We start from the raw sequence: 23,849 nt of genomic DNA, 5'->3' as shown, positions 1-23,849 counted from the left end.
AATTGCTGCGGAAGCCTCCCCTTTGCATGGGCCGCCCCAGGTACCTGCTTGCTGTGCTGGTGCCTGGAGCCAGCCCTGCCATGGAGACACTGGGAAGATGGGGGAATCAGGAAAAAAACATGGATTTGTTTATTTTGTAAGTGAAGAATAACTGAAGCAGTTTTGATTTAAAGTCACTTTTCCCTGACTAGGAATTGAACCCAGGCCATGGCAGTGAAAGGGCCAAATCCTAACCACTAGACCACCAGGGAGGTGGTGAAGCTATTTTTCTTCTCACTTATGTTACACTTTCCTAGGGTATGTCTACACTACCAGATTAGTTTGATATAAGTTAATTCAAATTTGTAGAATCGACCTTACAAAGTCGAATTTGTGCGTCCACACTAAGGACACTAATTCGACTTTGTGAGTCCACACTAACGGGGACAGCGTCGAAATTGGAAGCAGTGCACTGTGGGAAGCTATCCCACAGTTCCCGCACTCCCCGCTGCCCATTGGAATTCTGGGATTTCCCCCCAATGCATGCTGGGGGGAAAACTGTGTCAAGGGTGGTCTTGGGTAACTGTCAGCATTCAACCGTCACTCCCGCCGGCGGGAAATCAGTTCGCGCACTTTTCCTGTTAGTGACAGCGCGGACGCCACAGCACTCCACTGCGATCATGGAGCCCGCTGCGATCATCACTGCACTTATGGCCATTGTCAACTCCTCGCACCTTATCGTACACCTCTTCAACAGTCAGATGCTGAGAAATCGGGCGAGGAGGCTCTGGCACCACGGTGAGGACATGAAGTCACAGAGTGGCACAGACCTCTCACAAAGCATGGTACGCCGCGCCGTGGAGATCATGGTGGCAATGGGTCACGTTCATGCTATGGGACGGCAATTCTGGGCCCGGGAAACAAGCACGGACTGGTGGGACCACATAGTGCTGCAGGTCTGGGATGAATCACAGTGGCTGCAAAACTTCCGCATGCGTAAGGGCACTTTCCTTGAACTGTGTGACTTACTGTCCCCTGCCCTGAAGTGCAAGGACACCCGGATGCGAGCAGCCCTGAGTGTGCAGAAGCAAGTGGCCATAGCCCTCTGGAAACTTGCCACACCAGACAGCTAACGGTCAGTAGCGAACCACTTTGGCGTGGGCAAATCTACCGTGGGGCTTGCTGTGATGCAAGTAGCCCACGCAATCGTTGAGCTCCTGCTCTCAAAGGTAGTGAACCTGGGAAACGTTCAGGTCATCATAGATGGCTTCGCCGCGATGGGATTCCCAAACTGCGGTGGGGCTATAGATGGGACTCACATCCCTATCCTGGGACCGGCCCACCAGGCCAGCCAGTATATTAACCGAAAGGGCTACTTTTCAATGGTGCTGCAAGCACTGGTGGACCATAGGGGACGTTTTACCAACATCAACGTCGGGTGGCCAGGCAAGGTTCATGACGCGCGTGTGTTCAGGAACTCTGGGCTGTTTAGATGCCTGCAGGAAGGTAGTTTCTTCCCGGACCACAAAATAACTGTTGGGGATGTGCAGATGCCTACAGTGATCCTCGGGGACCCAGCCTACCCGCTAATGCCCTGGCTCATGAAGCCCTATACAGGCGCCTTGGACACTGACAAGGAAGTCTTCAACTACCGGCTGAGCAAGTGCAGAATGGTGGTGGAGTGTGCTTTCGGACGTCTCAAGGGGAGATGGCGGAGCTTACTGACTCGCTCTGATCTCAGCGAAACCAATATCCCCATTGTTATTGCTGCTTGCTGTGTGCTCCACAATCTCTGTGAGAGCAAGGGGGAGACCTTTATGGCGGGATGGGAGGTCGAGGCAAATCGCCTGGCTGCTGATTATGCTCAGCCAGAGAGCCGTGCAATTAGAAGAGCCCAGCAGGAAGCACTGTGCATCTGAGAGGCTTTGAAAGATAGATTCCTCAGGTTGCAGGGTAACCTGTAACTGTTCAGTTTCTTTACAGAGAAGCTGAACCTGCCCCTGTTTCAGTTACTGTTGACTTTCTTTTGCGGTTACATACCCCGTTCACCACGTTTCCCCCCTTCCAACACACGTTTAAAAATAAAGTTAATGGAATATTGTTAATTAACAACGTTTTCTTTACTAATGAATTCACGTTAAAGGGTTGAAACAGGGACGCAGACTGTGGTGGGTACGGTGTGCAGTGATGTTAACACCGCTTCTGCACTCGAAGAATGACAGGCTCCTGCTCCTAGAGCCGTCTGCAGTCCCGGACTGGTTGTTTCAACGGAGCCTGCCATCCCTCCTTTTCGGGACTCTGTGTGCGGGGGCTATGTGGCCTTGTGGCGGGGGAGGACTGGGGGGAGGACGGTTACAGGTGGGTGTGCAGGAAGGGGTGAGGAGTGCAGGCTCTAGGCTGGGGGTGTAGGAAGGGGTGCGGGGTGTGTGGGAAGGGGGAGGAGGTGTAGGGGGATGAGGGCTCTGGCTGGGGCTGAGGGTTTGGGGCATTGGAGAGGCTCAGGGCTATGGTGGAAGGGCAGGGTAAGGGCAGCCTGCCTTGCCATTTGTGGGTGGCAGGTGCTAGGACCCTGGGGCAGCAGACAGCATTTCTGCAGGGAGCTGCTCTACTGTCAGACTGACCAGGGTGCCTAGTGACTGCATTGTATGTGTGAGACCTGCTGTGTGACACTGTGTGCTGTGACCTGCTGACCTGCTGTAGATCCTGCCCCCGTGTCTGTACCCTGGTAATGGTGACTGTGCTATGCAATTACCAAAGCCCTCCCCCCGCTTCACACAAAGTCTTCTTCAAAGAAACATGACGGAAACAGTAATGAACAGCAAACTATTTTTAATAATCAACTACACAGTTAGGGGATGAAACTGGGATTTGGCCTTGGGTGACCCAGAAAGGGAAGGACTTTTCAAAATTTAGGGTATGAGAGCTTTTTGGTACTAGAGCACTGTGCTGGGGTGGAATGACAGTGTTCACGGCCATTGGCGCACCTCCTTCTTGTTATTTTGGGTGAGGGGGGGTATTGGACTTTGTGGCAGGGGAGGGCGGTTGCAGATACAGTGCAGGGGGGCTCTGTCCTCCTGCCTGTGGTCCTGCAGAACATCCACAAGGCGCCGGAGCGTGTCCATTTGCTCCCTCATTAGTCCAAGCAGCGTTTGAGTCGCCTGCTGGTCCTCCAGACGCCATCTGTCCTCCCGTTCGCTGTGTGAGCGCTGCTGCTGGGAAAGGTTCTCCCTCCACTGGCTCTGCTGGGCCGCCTCGGCTCAGGAGCAGCCCATAAGTTCAGCGAACATCTCGTCCCGTGTCTTTTTCTTGCGTCGCCTAATCTGCACCAGCCTCTGTGAGGGGCATGCTGGAGCAGGTCGGGATACAGTTGCAGCAGTGTGATGGGAAAAAGGGAGTGAATTCCTTACAAAGATACATTTTTGCAAAGAAGAAACATAGTCTAGTCAGTCTCTGTGAACAAGACCATGCACACCACCTATCTCATGCGCACTCACTCAGGGACAGTTCAAATTTTCGGAATTCGCTTTCATTGCCTGGGGGATTGCACTGCAGATCAGACAAGCGGGGCAGGACAGCAGAATCCGTGGAGCAGCCAGGCATGGTAAGCCAAAGACTTTTGGTTGCTTAAAAGTGAATGTATACCACTGTCCTCTTGCTGCAGGCAATCCTGAAAGCATAAACTCTGCCCCTGTTCTACCCCTTCGCGTCTGTTCCCTGGGAAAGATCCCTGTATGCTGCCACTCTGCAGCCTCCACCACGTGGCTGTAAAGTGACGCTTATTGTTATGCAAAGGAACAGTGAAGCACTCCCAATACTAATAGTACACAAATTACTCTAATTAAATGCAGGAGTCTCCGAGCAAGATCACCCTGAGGAGGTCACAGAAAGAGATAGAGAGCGCATGCTGCGTGAAAGCGAGCACAAACCAGGGGCCTATGCTGCCATGCTCGTTGAGGCAATGGTCCCGGAGTACCAGATGAAAGCCTGGCGCGGAAAAGTGTGCTACTTCAGAGCACCCAATAAGGCAGCTCTCCCCAGGAACCTCATGCGTAGGCTTTTCGATTACCTCCAGGAGAGCTTCTCGGAGATATCCCAAGAGGATTTCTGTTCTATCCCCATATATGTTGACCTTCTTTTCAACTAGTAACTATTCCTGCTCCATTAAAAATAAATGTTAACATGTTTAAAGCACTTACAGACTGATCCTTCCCCTGATTCAGGGTCCGGGGTAACGGCTGGGGAGGGTTGGTAGGGGATCTCAGTGAGGGTGATGAAGAGATCCTGGCTGTCTGGAAAATCAGCGTTGTAAGCGCTGTCGACTGCCCCCCCCTCCTTATCTCCTTCCTCATCTTCCCCGTCTGCGAACATCGCCGAGGAACTGGCCGTCGACACTATCCCATCCTCAGAGTCCACGGACACTGGTGGGGCAGTGGTGGCAGACCCACCAAGAATGGCATGCAGTGCCTCGTAGAAGCGGCATGTCTGGGGCTGGGCTCCGGAGCGTCCGTTTGCTGCTTTGATTTTTTGGTAGCCTTGTCTCAGCTCCTTGACTTTCACGCGGCACTGCATTGCATCCCGGCTGTATCCTCTGAGTGCCATGGCTTTGGAGACCTTCTCGTAGGTCTTTGCATTCCGTTTGTTGGAGCGCAGCTCCGAATGCACAGACTCATCGCCCCACACAGCAATGAGATCCAAGACTTCCCGGTCAGTCCATGCTGGGGACCCCTTTCTACTCTGGGATTCCCTGGACTCCTCTAATGGAGAGCTCTGCATCGTTGCCAGTGCTGCTGAGCTCACCACGATGTCCACACAGGAAATGAGATTCAAACTGGCCAGACAGGAAAAGGAATTCAAATTTTCCCGGGGCATTTCCTGTGTGGCTGGTCAGAGCATCCAAGCTCAGACTGCTGTCCAGAGCGTCAACAGAGTGGTGCACTGTGGGATAGCTCCCAGAGCTACTAAGGTCGATTTGCATCCACACCTAGCCTAATTCGACATAGCCATGTCGAATTTAGCGCTACTCCCCTCGTCGGGGAGGAGTACAGAAGTCGAACTAAAGAGCCCTCTATGTTGAATTAAATAGCTTCGTGGTGTGGACGGGTGCACGGTTAATTCGAATTAACGCTGCTAAATTCGAATTAAAGTCCTAGTGTAGACCAGGCCTCAGTTTTTCAGAAATTAGTCAACTTTATGGCCAGAAGAGACCATTAGAGCATCTCATCTGACCCCCTGCATATCAGAGGCCTCCTGTATGACACAATAGCTACTTTTGGGGCAAACACATTGAATGATATAAAGAGATGGTGAATCCACCACTTTCCTTGGTAGCTTGTTCCTGTGGTGAAACATCCTCGCTGTTGAATTTTTGTGCCTTAGTTGTAATATGAATTTGTCTCTTTTCACCTTCCAGCCACTGGGTCTTGTTATGCCTTTCTCTGCTCGATTAAAGAGCCCTTTAATACCGAATATTTTCTCTCCATTAAGGCACTTCAACACTTCAATGAAGTCACCTTCCAATCTTCTTTTGATAAGCTAAGCAGATTGAGCTCTTTCAATAGCTCACTAGAAGGCATTTTTCTCCAGCCCTCAGAACATTTGGTGGCTCTTTGCTGCCCCAGCTACAATTTCACAACATCTTTTTCAAATGAGGACACCAAAACTGGAGGCAGTATTCCAGTATCAGTCTCACTGATGCCGTGTCACCTCCTGTGACGTTATTGACATAATCTGTAACTGTATAGATCACCGTTGCCACCACTGTTCTATATTTGCAGCCAATATGGTAGAAAGGTTGTTGTGTAAGGGGTCTATGGAGAAGTTATGATTGGCTGCTTATAAGGATGCTATCTCTAGATGTGTATCATTTTTGTAGTTGACGTTATGAATATTGGCTCTATGCTGCCCGTATTTCAAACTTGTTCTTTGCTTCCGGGGAACACCCCAGACAAGTTGGTGTCAGTTCTGTCTAGCCTGCTTGATGGGTCATTAAGGACCATCAGCTATACAATCAACCCATTGACAGAAGGCAGATATGCCTTGTGACTCAACAAGGTATGCAGGGACCTGCCTATGGACAGAACTTTAAGGTTTTTCTATGTCACATGCTGGATAAAGAAAGCAAAGACCACATGGCAAGAGAGTATAAAAGGCTGATGCCTCATCTCCATCTTGTCTTCAATCCTGCTTCATATCTCGGAGGGACTTTGCTACAAACTGAAGCTCTCTAGAAAGGACTGAATGACCCCTCCCAGCTGTGGATGTACTCCAGAGACTTCATTTCAACCTGCAGTTTATTCCATCACTGCTACAAGCCTGAACCAAGAACTTTGACATTACTGTATGTGAAGCAGGCGTGGCTCTAGACATTTCGCCACCTCAAGCAGGGCAGCACGCCATGGGAGGCGCTCTGCCTGTCGCCGGTCCCACGGCTCCGGTGGACCACCCGCAGGCATGCCTGAGGAGGGTCCGCTGCTCCCGCAGCTCCACCGAAGCCGTGTGCAGTTTATATAACAACCTGGTTTGTGGCTTTTGCCAGCTCTTTTCCAGACCCAAAGTCCAGAGTATGGTCAAGGGACCAGAGGGCTAGCAAATAGTGATCAGCTAAGAGAAAGCCTTGCTTGCTAAGATAGGCCTGGTCATCAGATTGCGAGGTGTTGGAGCTAAGACTAATTAGTAGAGCCCTACCAAATTCATGTGTTCCCTTAAAGCTGTGTGTCTCCCTGTGGGGAATGTAATCCCCATATGCTTGTCATGCCAGGAATGAACCCTAGGCCCTTTGTCCTGCCAAGACTCTTTTGGGTGTCCCTTGCCAGAAATTCAATGTGTATATTCTTTCTGCCAAGAATGTCATACCCTGTGGTGTTCCAGTGAGGACTCTGAGCTCTGCGCTTGTCATGCCAGTGATGCTGAAGCTTTCTTTTGCCAAATTCAAATATATACATTTGTCCTGTTCAGGACTGAACTCTTAAAAAAATCAGGGGGGGTGGGGGGGTGTTGTTTGTACTCTTTTTGTTGTTCCCTCTCTGGATGGAGAGAGAGACCAGGAAGGAAAAACATCTCCTGAAAACATACCTGAAATGAGCATCTAAGATTACAAAAACTGTAAGTAAGGGCAAGGAAATGCATTAGATTATTTTTTGTTTTAGCTTGTGAATTTTCCCTATGATAAGAGGGAGTTTTAGTCCTGTTTTTTGTAACTTTGAAGCTGAGCCTAGAGGGAAATCTGGTTTTAGCCTCTGCCACCTCTAGCAGTCAGCCAGAAGACCAGAAGCCACCCTCTCCCTCCCACAGTGGCCAGCATGGGGCTTGAACCCATGACCTTGGTGTTATTAGCACCACACTCTAACCAGCTGAGCTAGCCACCCTATGGGAAACTCTCCCTTGCCTGACCCTTTTGGAAGGAGTCACCGGCTGGCGCGGGGAACGATGTGGCCTCCGTTATCGAATGGATGGATCAAGACACAGCCTGCCAAGGTAGGGGAATTAGCTCACGTGGTAGAGCGCTCGCTTCGCATGCGAGAGGCAGCAGGATCAATGCCTGCATTCTCCAGCAGCAAGGCAGCTACAGGGCCTCCTTTTAGAAGCCATGGACAGTCAGCCGGCTCAGCTCCTCCAGTGGCCTCCATCCCTCTACCCGCTTGGCCTCCCAAAAAGCCAGCCCTTGTGGAGCACAAAGCTCTTCCTCCCCGGCCCTTCTCCCCCTTGCGCTGACTGGGAGGCTGGAGACAGCTGGGGGAAGTTAGCTCAAATGGAAGAGCAGGGGAGAAGTAGTCAGACCCATACACACATTCTCCAGCCTGCTCTGCTCTGCTCTGCTGAGCTGGGCTTTAGTGGGGGACCTGCACCTTTCTTTCTGAGCTCTCACTGGAGCACAATCCCTTTCCTCCTCCCTCCCTGCTAGTCTACGCCAAGCTCATTGGCCGGGAGGGAGAGCCACTCAAATACAGAATTACTCACATCCCAGGGGTCCATGAAGGGAATGAGGAGATGGGCGGGAAGTGGGCAGGGGAAGGGAAAGCCCTCTAACAATGGCTCCTTGCTTCTCTCCCTCCAGGCTCAGGGGTCAAGGATGAGCAGGACTCCAGGCTCTGCTTGAGGGATCCTGGCACAGGGGCTGGTGGGGAGAAAGGATTGTAGATTCTGACCTGCACTCTGGAGAGGAGGTAACAAGTGAAGGGGGCATTTTTGACTCCTCCCCTGCCTCAGTGTCCCCCGGGCTGGAATTCTACATTCCAGAGGAGTAAATAAGGGGGTGAAGCCACTTGGTTAATGAAAACCAGTGCTCTAGGCCAGGTTTGAACTCACAACCTCAGCATAACTCCTCTCAGGACTGCCCTATAAGTACTGTGCACTAACCAATTGCACCACTGGAGCACCTGTTAATGTAGATTCTCCAAAACCCCTAGGTTGATACAGGCAAGGAGTGACCCCAAAATATTCTCAGTGGGGTTGAGAGCAGGTAGCGACAAGTGTTGTACTTGGTGGGGTGGATTCTTCTTAAGGGTTCCAGGCCCCATTTGACCCTTTTGTTCTTCCCTGTGTAATAACAGAGCTGGTTAAGACTCAATGGAGAGTCTTGCTGCAGACCAACAGATCTGAAATCACTGATAACCAGCTCTAAGCATTAGTCCTGCTTTGGGACAGTGTCTCTCATGCAATGAACTGCCCAGTCTGCGCTAGCTATGCCAGCTTGGGCTGGGGGATGGGGTCGACAAATAAGTCATGTGGGAAAGACAGCTCCCATTTCTCATCGTTATAGGTCAGGTGGGCCAACTAGGGGAAGAAGCCCATGCTCTCTGTTATCCTGCTTGGGAGCTCAAAATCAGGTACCTGCCTCAGATAAAGGTGCTGCTGGCCTCCCAGAAAACAAGCCACCCCTGCCCAAGAAAGGATCCAAGGGCCTACCAAAGCCTGGGATTGAACCAGGGACCTTTAGTCTAACGCTCTCCCAACTGAGCTACTTTGGCAGTTGTAAAGCAGTATTTTGGCCTATTGCTTCTCTGTCCGTGATGTTTTTTGCAGAAGTTGCACACAAAAAGGACGTCATTGTGAGCGGCCCATGAAGACAAGACTCGCTTTTGCCTGCCTTGCTCGGCTTGACTTGCTGCCTCACCCCGTTCCTGCCCTAGTGCCTGGGTTGACCTGGTGGTGGAAGGGGACAGGGGGCCAGTGGCGTGGGGAGAGTCTGGCCACCACTTGCCACCCCACCCTGTTGTCCTGGCTTCCCCCACTGGGCGTCATTTCGGGAGGGAAGTGGGGCTTCTGCCTCCCCTCCCCGATTTTCACACCGCAGAGGAGTGCGAACAGGAAAACGAACGGCTGCTCCACACCCCCACCGGAGGAACCCGACACCCTTAGCTGCTCCCCCTGCTCCCTCCCAGCTGTGCTACTGAGTGGAAGCGTCCTGTGCCCATCACACAGAGGTCGATTAATCAAAACCCTCTTCTGCCAGCCCCGGGCCTCCTTCTTCTTACACGGGGCCTGCAAGCGAGGGGGCGGCTGGCACAGCGCCAAGAGTCTAACCTGTGAGGCAGGAGGCGGCTGACGCCTGCAGCCTGCTGGGGAGCTCCCAGAAGTTATTAAGGGACAGAGACTCCTCAATGCCCTTAGTAACAAGGGTTTGGGGGTCACCGAGGCCAGTAAGAGGGTCACTATGTCGGCCCTATAACCCTGGGTGTCACGTCACTGTGCAGCTTTGATCTAGAGCTCGGATCCCAACAACCGACCAGCAGCCCACAGCCTCCCCCTGGGTCTGCCCCACCTGGTTACTCCTTACAGGCCGACCTTACCCCCCTTCCAGCCCCGGATTCACCCCCTAATCATCCTACTGCCACTCAGAGCCACAGCCGTGGAGGTGCTGAAGGAGGGAGGGGTGATTCTAGGGTGGGGTTCTTCTCTAACGATGGCTGGCAGAAAGGTGGTGCTCAGCTCTGTCAGCGACCTGCCCAGCTGCCTCGCTGCCAGGGGATGCAGATGTTTCTGTAAGGCCATTAAATGGGGTATTTGGCGTCTGAGTGAATATGAGGAATGTGCAATCCTGAGAGGGAATTTCCACTCCTCTCTTCAGGGCCCCAGTGGCCTAATGGAGAAAGCATTGGCTTCCTAAGCCAGAGATTGTGGGTTCCAGTCCCATCTGGGGTGAAAAATTCCTTTTTTCTTGTATATTGCAAAGAAACATGGTGTTATTTTCACCAAGGAAGCTGGGAGACATTTGAACACAAAGTACTGGAGCTTGGGAACAATCCCCCAGAAACAGCATCTTCCACTTGACAAATGCTTTCTAGACCCATCAGTAGCAAACACTTAATACTAGTGTTTCTCTGAGAATAGAAGGAAGGGGAGTGTTTACTCCGACACCTCAGTGAGTGAAACAGACGGAAAGAGCAAGGCCGTCCTGAAAGAGAATGGATCTGTCTGGAGACAAAGCAGAACCTGAGAATGAGCAACAGTGCAAAAAGAAGATCTTCAAATGTGTGTTAGGTGTTAGATAGGTTGGTCTGGCAAATGTCAAGAATATACCAATGCTCGTAGACTGATGCAGACACTGGCTGTTTCTGATGTTTTACTGAGAGTTCATTGAGAAATATTTTCCTTAACTATGTTATGGAATATTGGGTGGGCTATGAAGGCACCATTCTTCTTGCTTTCGCTCTTTGAGACAACGTGGCTACATGGCATGCAGCCAATGCTCACCTTCCAGTCAACTGCTAGAGAAGACAACACAGATAGAGATGGCAGCAGGGCAGACTGGAGCTCCATGGAGATGGTGGGACCAGGTCTCATCAACGGGGAGGTGGCCACCCCAGCATGCACAAGGCTGAGCCAGCAAGTGTGGTGTGTGCTTCACCATGCCCCTATTCACTGGTGGAGGGCAGTTACTTAGTTCGGTTGGTCTGGCAAATTTAGGGCTTGGCTACACTTGCAGAGGTAGAGCACTGGGAGTTAAACCACAGCATGGAAACCGCTGCCGTGTGTTCACACTGACAGCTGCAAGCGCACTGGAGTGGCCACATTAGCAGCTCTGGCAATGCCACAGAGAGCAGTGCATTGTGGTAACTATCCCAGTGTGCAAGTGGCTGCAACGTGCTTTTCAAATGGGGGACGGGGGTGGAGTGTGACAGGGAGTGTGTTGTGTGTACGTGGGGGGAGCGACAGTGTGTTTGGGGGGCTGAGAGTGTGTCAGCATGCTGTCTTGTGTGTTCGGACAGCAGCAGACCCCCCCCCACACACACACACACACTCACAACAGCAGCATTCCACACTAATGGTTGCTTTGTCCCAGAGCAGATAAGCAGCCGGCTGTCGGAAACGGAGCTTTGAAAGGGGATATCCGCATGCCTGCAGCCGATTTCAAAACAATGACCAGAGTGGGCACTTGACTTCAGGGGATTATGGGATGTTTCCTTAGGCCAGTCACAGTGCAGTAACACAACACGTCGTCCACCCTGACGCCCGGGCATTTCAGCAGGGCTCAGCGAGCTTTATGCTTCTCATGGAGGTGGATTACCAGGAGCGCTCCAGCTGCAGAGCCCAGGCGCTCCATGTGCCTTGCGAGTGTGGACACCTCAGGAGTTAGGGCACCCGGGGCTGCTTTAATGAGCTCTAACTTCCAATGTAGCCAAGCCCCTAGACCAGGGGTAGGCAATCTATGGCACGCGTGCCGAAGGTGGCCTGTGAGCTGATTTTCAGTGGCACTCACACTGCCCGGGTCCTGGCCACCAGTCTGGGGGACTCTGCATTTTACTGTAATTTTAAATTAAGCTTCTTAAACATTTTAAAAACCTTATTTACTTTACATACAACAATAGTTTAGTATCAGAGGGGTAGCCGTGTTAGTCTGGTTCTGTAAAAGCAGTTATATATTATAGACTTATAGAAAGAGACCTTCTAAAAATGTTAAAATGTATGACTGGCATGCAAAACCTTAAATTAGAGTGAATAAATGAAGACTCGGCACAGCACTTCACAAAGGTTGCTGACTCCTGCCCTAGACTATGTCACTTGTGTGACTTACTTGTGCTATTGTAATAAATACAATAGACGTGCAATGGTCAGAAATCGCACCAGCATAGAAATATATTGCAGGGAAACCCTAAGGAAATTAAGAGTTTAAATTATCCTCCACATGTCCCGCGTCCCACTAAAATGAATCCAACCCACAGGTCACATGGGCAGAAGTATCGGTGTCAGGATGCTACATTGTTAGCACAGTAAATGAAGCTGCAAAATAAATGATGTTTAAATGACCTCACTCTATTTTTTACAATCCTGTGTTAAGAGGTAATAGATACAGATGGACACCAGGCAGGGGCGTTTGGAGGATGAAGCCTTTATGATTCTATCGCCCACCACTGTCAAGTTTTAGCCAATTAGGACAAGTCAGCAAATAAGAACAACCTCAGGTCTCAGTAACTGCTGCAGGTAGCAAAGTCCTACAGGGAGCAGTTTCTGGCACTACACCTGCACAGCTCTGCTCCCCAGCTCTTCTTGAGCTCCTGCTCTCTCCTTAGCTCCACCCCACTCTGGCCCAGGCAGTTCCAGCTCCCACGGAGGATGGGACCCCCTGGCCTGGTGACTCCCTCATTACACTGCCTGGCCTGTCAGTGCGGCTAACTTGGAGCTTTGGCCTCTCCCCATTGCCCCTGGGGACTGTCAGTCTCAGGGTCCTGATTTCCCATTGGCCCTTCCCCCTTCTATTGGTGCTGGGAACTAGCCAACCAAAAACCCCACTAAGTTTTAGTAAGGGGCCAACAGTCCCTTACTCGAGCCGGCCCCGTGAGAGTCACCGATGTGCAGAGAAGGCAGCATGAGCTGGTCCCATGGTGTAACAGGCAGCACTCAGGACTCTGATTCCTGCAATCTGAGTTCAAATCTCAGTGGGACCTTGTGTTGGTTTGTGGTAAAGCCCTGGAGCTCCCAGTGCTCAACTTCCCTGTCTCCAGCTGTGCAGGAGCCAGTCTCCCCCCTCCTGTTGGGTGACTCTCACCTCCTAGAACCAGGCTCTGGGTGGGATGGCTGCAGTGGATCAGGGCTCTAGAACTAGCTACTGATGCCTGAGGGTTGGGATTCTCACAGCTTCACCTGATGCTCGCAAGTTTGGCACTTGCCCCTGTGCTTTTCCTCTTGCCTGCCTGGCACTTGAAGAAAGCAGTGCCAGGGCCAGGCTTCATAGTCAGGGCTAGGCAGGAGGGAGGCTGGAGCCCAGCACCTCTCCTCCTCTGGGCACCTTTAGAGCAGAAGCAGCTGGTGCTGACAGCTCCAAGGGAAGGCTTATAAGCCGCAGGGCAAGAGGAGGGGAGAACCATGCCTATGCGTGGCCAGCAGACAGCCAGAAAGACACTGGGCTAGCCTGCTCCCTGGCATGCTGAATCCCCAGTGAAGGCCAACAGCCACCCAGCATGTGGGGCGGCTGCTGATGCTCTGTGGCCAGCATCAGAAGATGGTAGGAAAGCAGGGCCAGGCCCCCTGATGGGGCCTCTATCTGTTCCCACTCTCTGTGCTCACTTTGGCAGTGGGGCAGGAGATTTTACCCCAAGAGGCTTTTCCCCAGCTGGTGAGAAGCAGAGACACACCCAGGCTCCCAAGGTGCTATGTAGCAAGTACCCTCCAGCACAGGGACAGGCACATATTTGGAAGAGGGAAACTGCTCCACGCACTAGCCCGGGCAGCTGCCCATTTTCTTTGGCAAGTCAGGAAGGGCAAAGGCGAGACTGGAAGCACCTGGGGCTCATGCCCCAGCCTTTGTGATGCCCACCCCCCAACTCCTTCCCGGGGCTCTTGCTTAAGCCTGAGCATTGGCCTGAGCGGCCAAGAAGAGGTTCCAGCCCTGAAGGGAGCAGGACTTTCAGCCCAAGGTGAGCACAACCACGAGGGGACTCAAATCCTGAATCATCCGATCCACAGGGAGATGCCTTATCCTTTAGGCCACATGATGAGGGGGTCTAAGCTCTTCTTTGGAAAAGCCGGACACTGTGTTTCTCAGGTCATCTGCTGAGGGGGGCCGAGACTCTCTGGGCACAAGAAGTCGAGTTCCCAGAGACACGTGAGACTTAATTCTCTGGAGCCAGGTGCAGGGCTTTGGCAGGGAGGCTCAGGCATGGGGGATTGGGGTGCAGCGGACGGACCGGCTGTCTAGGTGTGGAGATTTAGTCGCACTGAGGGAGGAGGACAAGGAGGAATCCTGCTGACAGGCAGTGGCTGTGCAGAAAAAGAGGAGGGGTTGCTGGGAGGTTTTTTTGTCTTGCTTTTGCCTGCCTGCTCGCTCTTGTGCTAAAAGGAGAAGACTCTGCCAGCGAGTCTGGCTAGCTCAGTTGGTTAAAGCATCAGGCTCTTAATCTAGGAGCCCAGGGTTTGAGCCGCCCCTCTCTAAGCGCTCAGCTTTTAAGTTGTCTTGTGTGCCAGGAGGCAAATGATTCCTGGTGGTATCCAGAGCCACACATGGATTCCCAGAAGCCGTAGCAATTTCCTGGGAAGGCCCCTCTCGCCTGCTGAGTCCTTAGGAAGCAGGATAGAAGCCCACATCTGCAGGAGCGGGCCCAGAAAGCGCAGTCTCTGGCTGGCAAGAAGCACTGTGGGGCCAGGTGCTGAGAAAGCCAAGGGGAGAAGAGAGCGGGAGCAGCTGTGAGTGCAGAGTGCAAACCTGCCAGCTGAGGGTCACAGGTGTCTAGAGACTGTGACACCATCTGGTCCCATGGCGTAAAGTTCAGCAGTCAGAAGACTGAATAGTGCAAGCTGAGCTCAGATTGCGTGGGACTCTGGGACCTGTTGCGTCATACCTAAGTTGGAGTTTCAAGGCCTTGTCTTGCTCTTTCAAATGATGCGGGAGCCGGTCTTTTGCCTGCTGGCTGTTGTGACTTGCACGCCAGAGGGGACGCCAGATCCGGCAGGCTGGCCTTGCCTAGAGCCCTGTAGGGAGGGATGGGAGCTGGGTTTACTCTGAATTCTGCAGCTGGGCTGCAGCCAGGCACAGGAGGCCACCCTCTTGGTTGACCTACTGGCCCAAAGCCACTTTGGCGGCGTTGGGCTTTTCCCAGGAATGCCGAAGGGCGGGCCTGAGGCGGGGGGGTTGCAACGTCACACCCTCCTCCTGAATTTACTGACAGAGACTTGGACACTGTCAATGGTGGAGGTGCGACGCCTAAAATCCCAGCTAGTCTCTGGTCACACCCCCTATCAGTACCATTAAACTGTATGATGTCCTACATGGGTGGTCTAGCAAGGTATGGGGTTCCTGGTCCCCGGCTGCCTGAAAACAGGTCGGGGTTTAGTATTGCTAACAGAGTTCAGACAGCAATATCTGTTAATGTGTAGGTGTCTTGGCATTTAGCCATCAATGTGCCTCGGTTTTCTCTCCCACACAGCAGCGTAGGCCTGTTATGCTTTTGCTGCTGTGCCAAGTTTCCAGCCTGTTTACAGGTATAAGTTGAAAAGAAACAATGCTTGTGGGACTCTTGTCACCATCCCTAGCATGTACAAAAGTTTTTTTTTCCCCACAAATCAGGTATGTCCCACATATTTAAAGGGTTTACCACTATTATTAACTCCTTGGTCTTGATGACGTAGCAAAAGACCCCCAGATTAACAGCAAATCTACGGCAGACAGGTTTTGTTCACACAATTTAGCTTGTTTAGTGTCTATTACATTTCTGAATTCCTTTGTTTACCCTCGTAAGTGCTCTGATGCAGATTGTTCTGCCTCTTTGGAGAAGGTTTTAAATTCAGGCATGTGTTTGAGGTGTTGGCAAGGAAGGGTGCACTGCAACCATGCCTGCCCTTGGCCCAAATCACACATTCCTTCAACGCTTGTAATGTCTTTTCCCCTCTCCCACGTATCTAACAAATCTCTCATTTAATTTACATAAGCCACATTACTGAATCCAGATCCGCTCTTAAGACTCCTAAATTTAACCCTGTAGGTTTCAGGTGTAATCTGAAACTGTTTTAAAACTAGTTCCTTACATTTACCATAGTTTGTAGCATCATCAATAGGCATCTCATTCAATATGTCCATAGCTCTTCCAGCCAATTTGGCTACCAATGTGACCATTTTTTGATTACCAGGGATTTCACAGAGGTGCAGAGTCTCTCAAAGGTGATGAAATATTCAGCAATATCACTGGATTCATCATACTGTGGACATAGTCACTACCGTTTGTGGATTTTTGGGGAAGTGGAGCCAGCTGCTGGAGGGTTTTGTCTCTTCCCCTCCATAACAGCCAGTCCATGCTTCTGGGCCTCAGTTTGGGCCTCTATTTCTCTGTCTCTTAACTCCAGGGCACTTTTGTGAGCAGCTCCCTCCCTGGCTGCCTCTGCTTCCATAGCCCTTCTGTGCACAGGTGCCTCTGCTTCTTTGAGCTTCAATTGAAACTCCCGGTCCTTTGCCTTCTCTTCTGCTTCCAGTCTGGCCAGCTCTAGTTAAGTAGCTGCCTCACTGGTAGTCATTTTCCTGCTTTCTTGTGCTGAGACACCCCGCTCTGCAGTTCACTGAAACTGGGATGCACTCAGCTCAGGGGCTTCTTAGTTAACAGAGACTTTCCCAGCGCCCAGTGTTCAGCCTTTCTGGGCAGCAATTTGCAACCTGTGCAGTTCCAGCTTCTTCTGCTCTTCACTCTTCATTAGTTTGCTTATTTTTCTTTCCCTATTTCCCTAACCCAAAAGAAGCAAACAGAAAATCATAAACCAGTAACCACTTTGTTCTCCAGCCACCACACCCAACTCACTACCAGTCTCTCCAAGCAATCAGCTGTGAGTCTGGAGGTCAGGACTGGGATAGCAAGGGCTGCGGGTCAGGAGTGAGGGGCACCATCAGAGCTGGAGGGAGCCCAGGGGGCTGCGGGTCAGGAGTTCGGGGCACCGGTAGAGCTGGAGGGAGCCCAGGAGGCACAAAAATTCAACAGCAAGGATGATTCACCACAGGAACAAGCTACCAAGGAAAGTGGTGGATTCACCATCTCCTGATGTCATTTCATGAAGACTAGATGCCTTTCTGGAATGTGTTTGCCCCAAAAGTAGCTCTTGTGTCATACAGAAGCCCTTTGATATGCAGGGGGTCAGATTAGATGCTCTAATGGTCTCTTCTGGCCATAAAGTCGACTAATTTCTGAAAAATTGGGTGTAGCATTGGGAGCAGCGTCTGATGTTTTCCTGTCTAGCCGGCTTGCTTCCTAGAATGAACACTCCTTGAGTGGGGTGATAAACAGGGAGTAGCTCAAACCTCCAAAGTGCCTGGCCAGGGGCAGGACATTAGCCCAGCAAGGGAGGGGTGTGGCAGTGACATCACAAAGGCCTTTTGCAGGACCTCAGGCTATTGGTCAAAGGTGGTGGGGAGGTGGTGACCTCACAGAGAGACGCTGACATCAGCCAGGCAGGACAGGGGTGAGGGGCCAGGGAAACCTCAGAGACACCTGTGGCTTTGCATCAGCAAGTCTCCTTCTTGAGGTCTCTCTTTGAGGACTGAGAGAGTATTCGGGTTCACGGACGTGAGCGCCAGGAGGAACCTCTTTCGAGTTTTCTCCTTCCCTTTTCCTGATTTTACTAGAGACCAGCCGTCCCTGTTTAGAAGGTAAGAGCCTCCTCGAGGGAAGGGGTGTCCTGGGGGTGTCACAGCTTGGATGCCGGTGCCCCCTGCCAAGGTAAGGAAGTTCCCGCCACCCTGCTCTGTGTTCACAGTGTGGGAGAGAGCAGCAGGCTCAACTATTAGAATTTCCCAGAGCGATGAAAGGGGAGGGGCCCATGGCTCTGTAGCAGGAATGCAGGGCAGGCGAGTTCACAGAGGGCATTGTGGGATACTGGAGGAGGCCAGTTATGGTGATATAATGAACAGCAGCATCTACTCTGTCTCTTTAAGTTTGATGCAAAAAGCTCTAGGCTTCTCATCGAAGTTTTATTTTGTCACCAAAACAGGGCAGTTTTGTCGCCAGATGTGGCATTGCAGAGTGTGCACCAGCCACAAGCTGCCGACCGAGAGAGCGTTGTGTGTTTTTCACACACCTGAGCAATATAATTCTGCTGAAACAACTTTGTAGTGCGGACGTGGCCAAAGATTCACTCACACACAGAGCTTGTAAGGAAAACGTCACCTGCTCCTCTGCTTTGCGGAATCCAAACACAAGCAAAGCTTGTCAGGCCCTGGTGGCCATGGCAGGGAGTCAGGTGTGGGCAGACAGAGTGTTTTAGCCACCCACAGGCACCATGGCTTAGCTGGCTAAAGCATCTGTTTCGTAAACAGGAGATCCTGGGTTCAACTCCCAGTTGTGCCTTGTTGATTGGTTGTTGGGGCACCTGCTTATTGGCTACTATCAGAAGACAAGGTTCAGAGCTAGATGGGCCTTTGGTCCAGCCCAGTGTGGTTTTTCTTATGGTTTAAATAACACTCACAGGCACTGATAACAGAGTTACTGAACGTTTGGGAGTTAGGAGCGGGTAGGTCAGTGGTCCAGTTCCCACACAGATGACCCCCTCCCTATGGGACAGGGGCAGGTCTGAGCTCTCACCCAAATGCTCATTGCGTCTGCCAGAATCTGTGAGCAGCTTGTTTAGTTTACAGCAAAGGTTGAGTCCTGCTTTGTGCACCAGGTGTGACAATGAAAATCCTAAACCGCCCTTTGAAATAACGAAAGCAGCAGGACGTGTTATTGTCCCTGCCCCAAAGCAGACGGACCAATGGAGAAATGCCGTCGAGTCCAAGGTAATACTCCCCTGCCATTTTACCTTTTTTGCTTGCTAAACTCGTTCTTATCTGCCCGGCCCAGGCTGTCCTCTACCTCAGCTGCTGCTCCCGGCCTGCTCTAGAGTCAAACACGCAGGGCCCCCAGGGGAACAGAGACTGGGACAGGGCAGCAGCCTGGGCTGGGCTGGGAAGATGCTGGGAGTTCTCGTTCCCTGAGAACTGGCCCAGCTCCCTTCTCAACAGCGAACAAATCAATTCCACGTCCCCTCCCCAGAGAAACCAGCCTGAAGCCACGGGCAGCAGGGGACGATTCCCTCTAGTTCCCACCAAGGCAGGAGAGAACCCAGGGTGTTTCTAGCAGAGCTTATGGAACTGACGTGGGGAAACCAGCCTTTAACAACAGGCAGTTCCAGTTTAAGCCAAGTGTTTTTAACAATTTCTACAACATTCAATAACCCTTCAATCATAGTGTCACCATCCATAAAATTCCTTCAGCCTTATAGGTTCCTAAGTGCACAACTAAACATCTCTTCAAACACAAGGGAGTGGAGATCAGTCAATGTTCAGAGTCATCCCACATAAAAGAACCATGTTGTGGTACATACTGGCCCCATCATGTGGCCATCGCCTTTCCCTCCTCTCTGTTAAAAGTTTTAGTATTTTGCACAGAAACTTTCTTCCCTCAGGAGAGTCCTGGGAACCAGGGCTGCCAGCCAGACAAACATCTTTAAGAGGCGGCGTAATCTGTCAAAAAATGATCTCCCTCCTTCAGTTCAGTGACACCCTGAAATGTCACTTATCAGGGCAGAGCCAGAGGATTCAAAGCAGCTACATCAAACCCCTGTGTAGCTAACAGGAATGAACACAAACACTCCCTGGTATCTGAAGAGATGTTTAGTTTTACCCTTGGTAAACTACAAAACTAAAGGGAAAGGCGGTGGTGGTGCCAGATATAAAGAGTGAAACACGAGACAATCATCATAGTTATGCCCATAGTGACTGCAAATTATTTCTAAATTCTTCTTATTATCATCAGTGTATTATTTTCTCTGGAGTCTAGACATTGACTATATCTTGACCAAGAAATTTAGATCTTGATAAAATAATCGACTATCCCTGGTTAAGGCAATGGACTTGATACCTACTGGGGTGTCCCTACACAGGTACAAGTACTAACAACAGTGGCTTCATTTTAGCCATAGCTTTTAATCAGGGCAATAAATTGATACGAACTCCTGTAAAATCATTTTCCAGCCCGACTCCTTCACCCACATTCGTTAGGGCATTGGGCCACCATGTGAACATTTCATTTCCCTCCTCAATTTCACACAGAGACACAATTTCCTTTGCACAGATCCATGAACAGCAAAACCTCCCTGTGTCTCTTGTCTGAGCCAGGGCATTCGATTCCATTGAAACCTTCTCTCCTGCAATGGCGATGGTCAGACAGAGGGGACGTGGCCACCTTCACCTCTGACAGTGAGATATTGGCTCAGCTCTTTCTTTCTGCTGCTGCTCTTAGTCCATGAAACATCAGGGATGGAATGCAAGGCTGAGCTCACACACCAACCCCCTGAAACATTTCAGTGCCCCAGAGAAATCCTGACCCCGGCTATTGGAATGTTATGGTGGAGATTCGAATAGGAAAGGGACTGTCTGAATTGTCAGTGTGGGGAATGAACAACAACCTATAGCAATGTCATTAACCACAAACACACTCTCATCCTGCTCCAGCTGGAAGGGAAATGGGCAGGAACTCTCGCTGTTCAGCCATGGACACACTTACACTAATGCAGCCGTGAGTGTGCTGGGGGAGCTGGTCTGAGCAATTTGAAGTGACAATTCTGTGAGAACAGAATCATGGTGTAGTGAAGTAACTGTACATTAAGTACTGGTGGCTGAGTGGTTAAGGTGATAGACTAAAAATCCATTGGGGTCTCCCCATGCAGGTTTGAATCCTGTGAACTATGGAGACATTAGTATGTTGCTAGTACCTGACTGTCCACAGAGCCAAACTGGCGCCAGATCTGGTCTCACTGTGAGGCTGGCTACACTTAAAATGCTGCTGTGACACTGCTCTAGCACTGTGGAGTAGACACCTGCTACAGTAACTAGAGGGGTTTTCCATCCCTGTAATAGCTACATTGACAGACCAATCTTTCTTTTCATTTAGCACTATCTAACCACGGCTTAGGTCAGCTTAATTATACTGGTTTTGGGGTTTTTCACACCCTGAAAGACCATCATGCTCTACCAACTGAGCTAGCTAGATTTAAAGTCAGTCAACTGCCCAGTCACAGTGTAGAAGGAGCCTGAGGGTGTTTATTTGTGAGCTGAGGTTCCCTGTCTGACATTTGCCTTCTTTCCTGGTTTGTTATGTCTCCAGTGAGCAAACCAGAGCTGTCACAAGGCTGGTCAGATGCTGCTTTCTAGCCCAGAGAGCTGGGGTTGATGTAGCATGCTGTCGCCATCAGCTGGTCAGAGTAACCAGGGTGGGAGGGTGGAATTTAGGATTCTCCCACCAAGGGGAGGTGCTGTTGGACTCATCTAGTGGGGGAGAGTCTGAGTCTGAGTTCCCCACACGCCACACACACATTTTCACAGGGAATCAGGTCCCCTGGGGAAAAACTCAAAAGAAGCCCAGGCCCAGGAGTGTCAGAGAAAGGAATCACTGTTTGCCTTAAGAGGTGGGTGAGGGAAACCTGCAGGTCCCCATTTGTGGGGAAGGTCTGGGGAAGCCGAGGAGGACAAGGAGACGGGAAAAGGGCTTGCAGCTGTTGTGCAATCCCCATGCTCCCAGCAGAAGGGTCCGGGGGGCTCAGCACTCAGAACTCACGAGATGGCAAAGCTCAGAGCCCCGTTACATGGAGTCAGAATGTGATCAGCTCACACCCAGGGGGAGCAACACCCCTCCCTTGGTCTCTGTGCCAGAGCTCCTATCAGCTCAGTCCTTCCCGCAAGAGCGGGCTGCTGAGAGGGTTGCGATGGGGAAAAGAAGGCAGAGGAGGATTGTTCCTCATTGGGGTTTTTTGTGTGTCTCTGTGATCCTGCTGGAGGAAGCATGATTTGAGTTTGTTTCAGTGACTTGGGCTGGGCTGAGGTTGTGACGCTGAGCACAGGGGTTCCTGCACTCTCTGCTCTTAGCCCCTCAGGGAGTGGACAATGGAGCAATTTCAGAAAGTGGCTAGAAAGTAGCCTAAGAAAGTGTAGCATAAGTGAGAACAAAAGCAACATTCTCACCTCCCTGGTGGTCTAGTGGTTAGGATTTGGCACTTTCACTGCCAAGGCCTGGGTTCAATTCCCAGTCAGGGAAAAGTGACTTTAAACCAAAAAACCTTCAGTTATTCTTCCCTTGTAATGTAAAGAAACCCATTGTATTTTCCTGTTTCCCCATCTTCCCAGTGTCTCCATGGCAGGGCTGGCTCCAGACACCAGCACAGCAAGCAGGTGCCTGGGGTGGCCAATGGAAAGAGGAGGCTTCAGGGGCAATTTGGCCCTCTCAGAGGGAAAGAACTTGCCACCAAAAGCAGCAGAGGTAGAGCTGCAGTTGATTGCAGCTTTTTTATTTTTTTTTCCACTTGGGGTGGCAAAAACACTGGATCTGGCCCTGCTCCATGGAAGACAATTTGTTAAATCCCAAATGAGTGCAGTTCTATCAGTTCTCAGCCGAGCCCTTAGGTCTTAATCCTGAGGATATTGTCCCACCATGGGGCCATTTCCCGCCTCTCTTTCCTAGGGAAGCACAATTTTCCTTGCACAGACACAGGAACAGCAAGATCTTTCTCTGTCCCTTGTGCAAAGCAGGGGGCCAAATTCCATGGAAACAATGGACAAGCAGGGGGCTCTGGGCACATCCAGCCCTGGCCGTGAGATGTTCCCTCCCCTCTTTCTTTATGCCCCTGTTGTTATTTCATGGCTTGTCTCGGATGGGGGAAAAGCTGAGTTCACTCCAGGTGGGGGGGAAAAAGGACCCTGAAAATCTCAGGCCCCAACCCCTGCTACCAGGATCACCGAGGTGCTGGGGATTTGAGTAGGAAAGGGACAGTGTGAATTGTCAAGGTGGGGAATGAATAACAATCTACAACTAGACCCACCTCATTAACCACCGACACAGGCTAATCCTGCTGCAGATAGAAGGGAAACTGGGAGTGATTCTTTGCTGTTCAGCCATGGAAACAGTGACCCAATTGCACCGCAGTGAATGTGCTGGGGAAAGCTGGACTTCACAGGCAGGTGGAAAGAGCAGATCCTAGAAACACCTGGAGCTCCCCACACCACTTCTGCCACCAGGGTCAGGTGCTGAGCGACTCACAGCGCCCCTCCCCTCCCATTACCTTCCAGCAGGAGGTGGCAGCACCCCCCACCCAATGCAGGGGAGATGGCTGAGTGTATCTCTGCACCCTGAGTCCAGGGCACCCACTCTCTCTGCCCCACACATCGAATCTGGCCCTGCTGCAAAGTGACCCCTAAGAACCAGCAGCCTCCAGGACAGCAGGTTTGGCCCTCAGAGCAGGGAATGTGTCCCCCCAGGCTGCTCTTAGGCCACTGGATGCTCTGGGAATAGGACAGCTCTGAGTGTAACCTCCAGCCCAGCTGGGGATGTAGCTCAGTGGTAGAGCACATGCTTTGCATGTATGAGGCCCTGGGTTCAATCCCCAGCATCTCCAAGCTCTTTCTTTCACCCTGCTGCTTTGCTCATGCCCAGCTGGCATGTGGCCCTGCAGGATTTTTAATCCTGCAGAGTGAGGGGCAAGTGCCAATTGCATGGAAGGTCTGGGGGGGTTTCTGCTCCTAAGTCTCCTCTGTATATGTAAGATTCCCACCCGCTGTGCTGCTTGGGACAAGGGTAGATCAGAAGGGCAAATCCTCCAGCACTGGAGGGAAAGGTCCCATCTGCACAGGCTGAGATGCCAGGAAACACAGGGGCAGTCAGTGCTCAGAGAGGAGAGAGGTCAGTGATTTACACCCACCAGGGGACACTGTCTTTCTGAGGAGAGTGCAGCTGGCTTGGGATGGTGCTGACGATGGATAGAAAAAAGGCTGGAGTCAATGACAGACGAGACCACAGAAGGGGAAGGGGAATGGCAGCCCCACAGAAGGTCCTGGGTGCTCAGATGCCCCAGTTATTGCACCCTGGCCTGTCCTAGAGAGAGAAAAGACCCAGCGGGACCCAGCCCCCCTACAGTGATTCCCATGGACAAGA

At 51.4% G+C, this 23,849-nt stretch overlaps 1 protein-coding gene and 6 non-coding genes across 7 annotated transcripts in view; 4 read left to right on the top strand and 3 right to left on the bottom strand.

Annotated features, from left to right (window-relative positions):
- Positions 1 to 23,849, bottom strand: part of LOC120375390 (zinc finger protein 420-like) — a 141,169-nt gene that overhangs the window by 36,143 nt on the left and 81,177 nt on the right. Inside the window, exon 2 of the mRNA XM_039496009.1 lies at positions 19,715 to 19,719. Coding sequence (XP_039351943.1) covers positions 19,715 to 19,719 — 5 coding nt within the window. The remainder of the gene's footprint in view (positions 1 to 19,714; positions 19,720 to 23,849) is intronic.
- On the bottom strand, positions 180 to 251 carry TRNAE-UUC. The gene has a single exon. It is a non-coding gene; the product is annotated as a tRNA-Glu (tRNA).
- On the bottom strand, positions 7,270 to 7,343 carry TRNAI-AAU. Its single transcript has one exon. It is a non-coding gene; the product is annotated as a tRNA-Ile (tRNA).
- On the top strand, positions 7,456 to 7,528 carry TRNAA-CGC. The gene has a single exon. It is a non-coding gene; the product is annotated as a tRNA-Ala (tRNA).
- Positions 18,163 to 18,236, top strand: TRNAT-CGU. The gene has a single exon. It is a non-coding gene; the product is annotated as a tRNA-Thr (tRNA).
- On the top strand, positions 21,888 to 21,959 carry TRNAE-UUC. Its single transcript has one exon. It is a non-coding gene; the product is annotated as a tRNA-Glu (tRNA).
- On the top strand, positions 23,242 to 23,313 carry TRNAA-UGC. The gene has a single exon. It is a non-coding gene; the product is annotated as a tRNA-Ala (tRNA).

The sequence above is a fragment of the Mauremys reevesii genome, linkage group 12 (assembly GCF_016161935.1).
Source record: "Mauremys reevesii isolate NIE-2019 linkage group 12, ASM1616193v1, whole genome shotgun sequence".
Lineage (NCBI taxonomy): Eukaryota > Metazoa > Chordata > Testudines > Geoemydidae > Mauremys > Mauremys reevesii.
The sequence above is the reverse complement of the archived record's forward strand: the minus strand, read 5'-3'. Positions and strand labels throughout refer to the sequence as shown.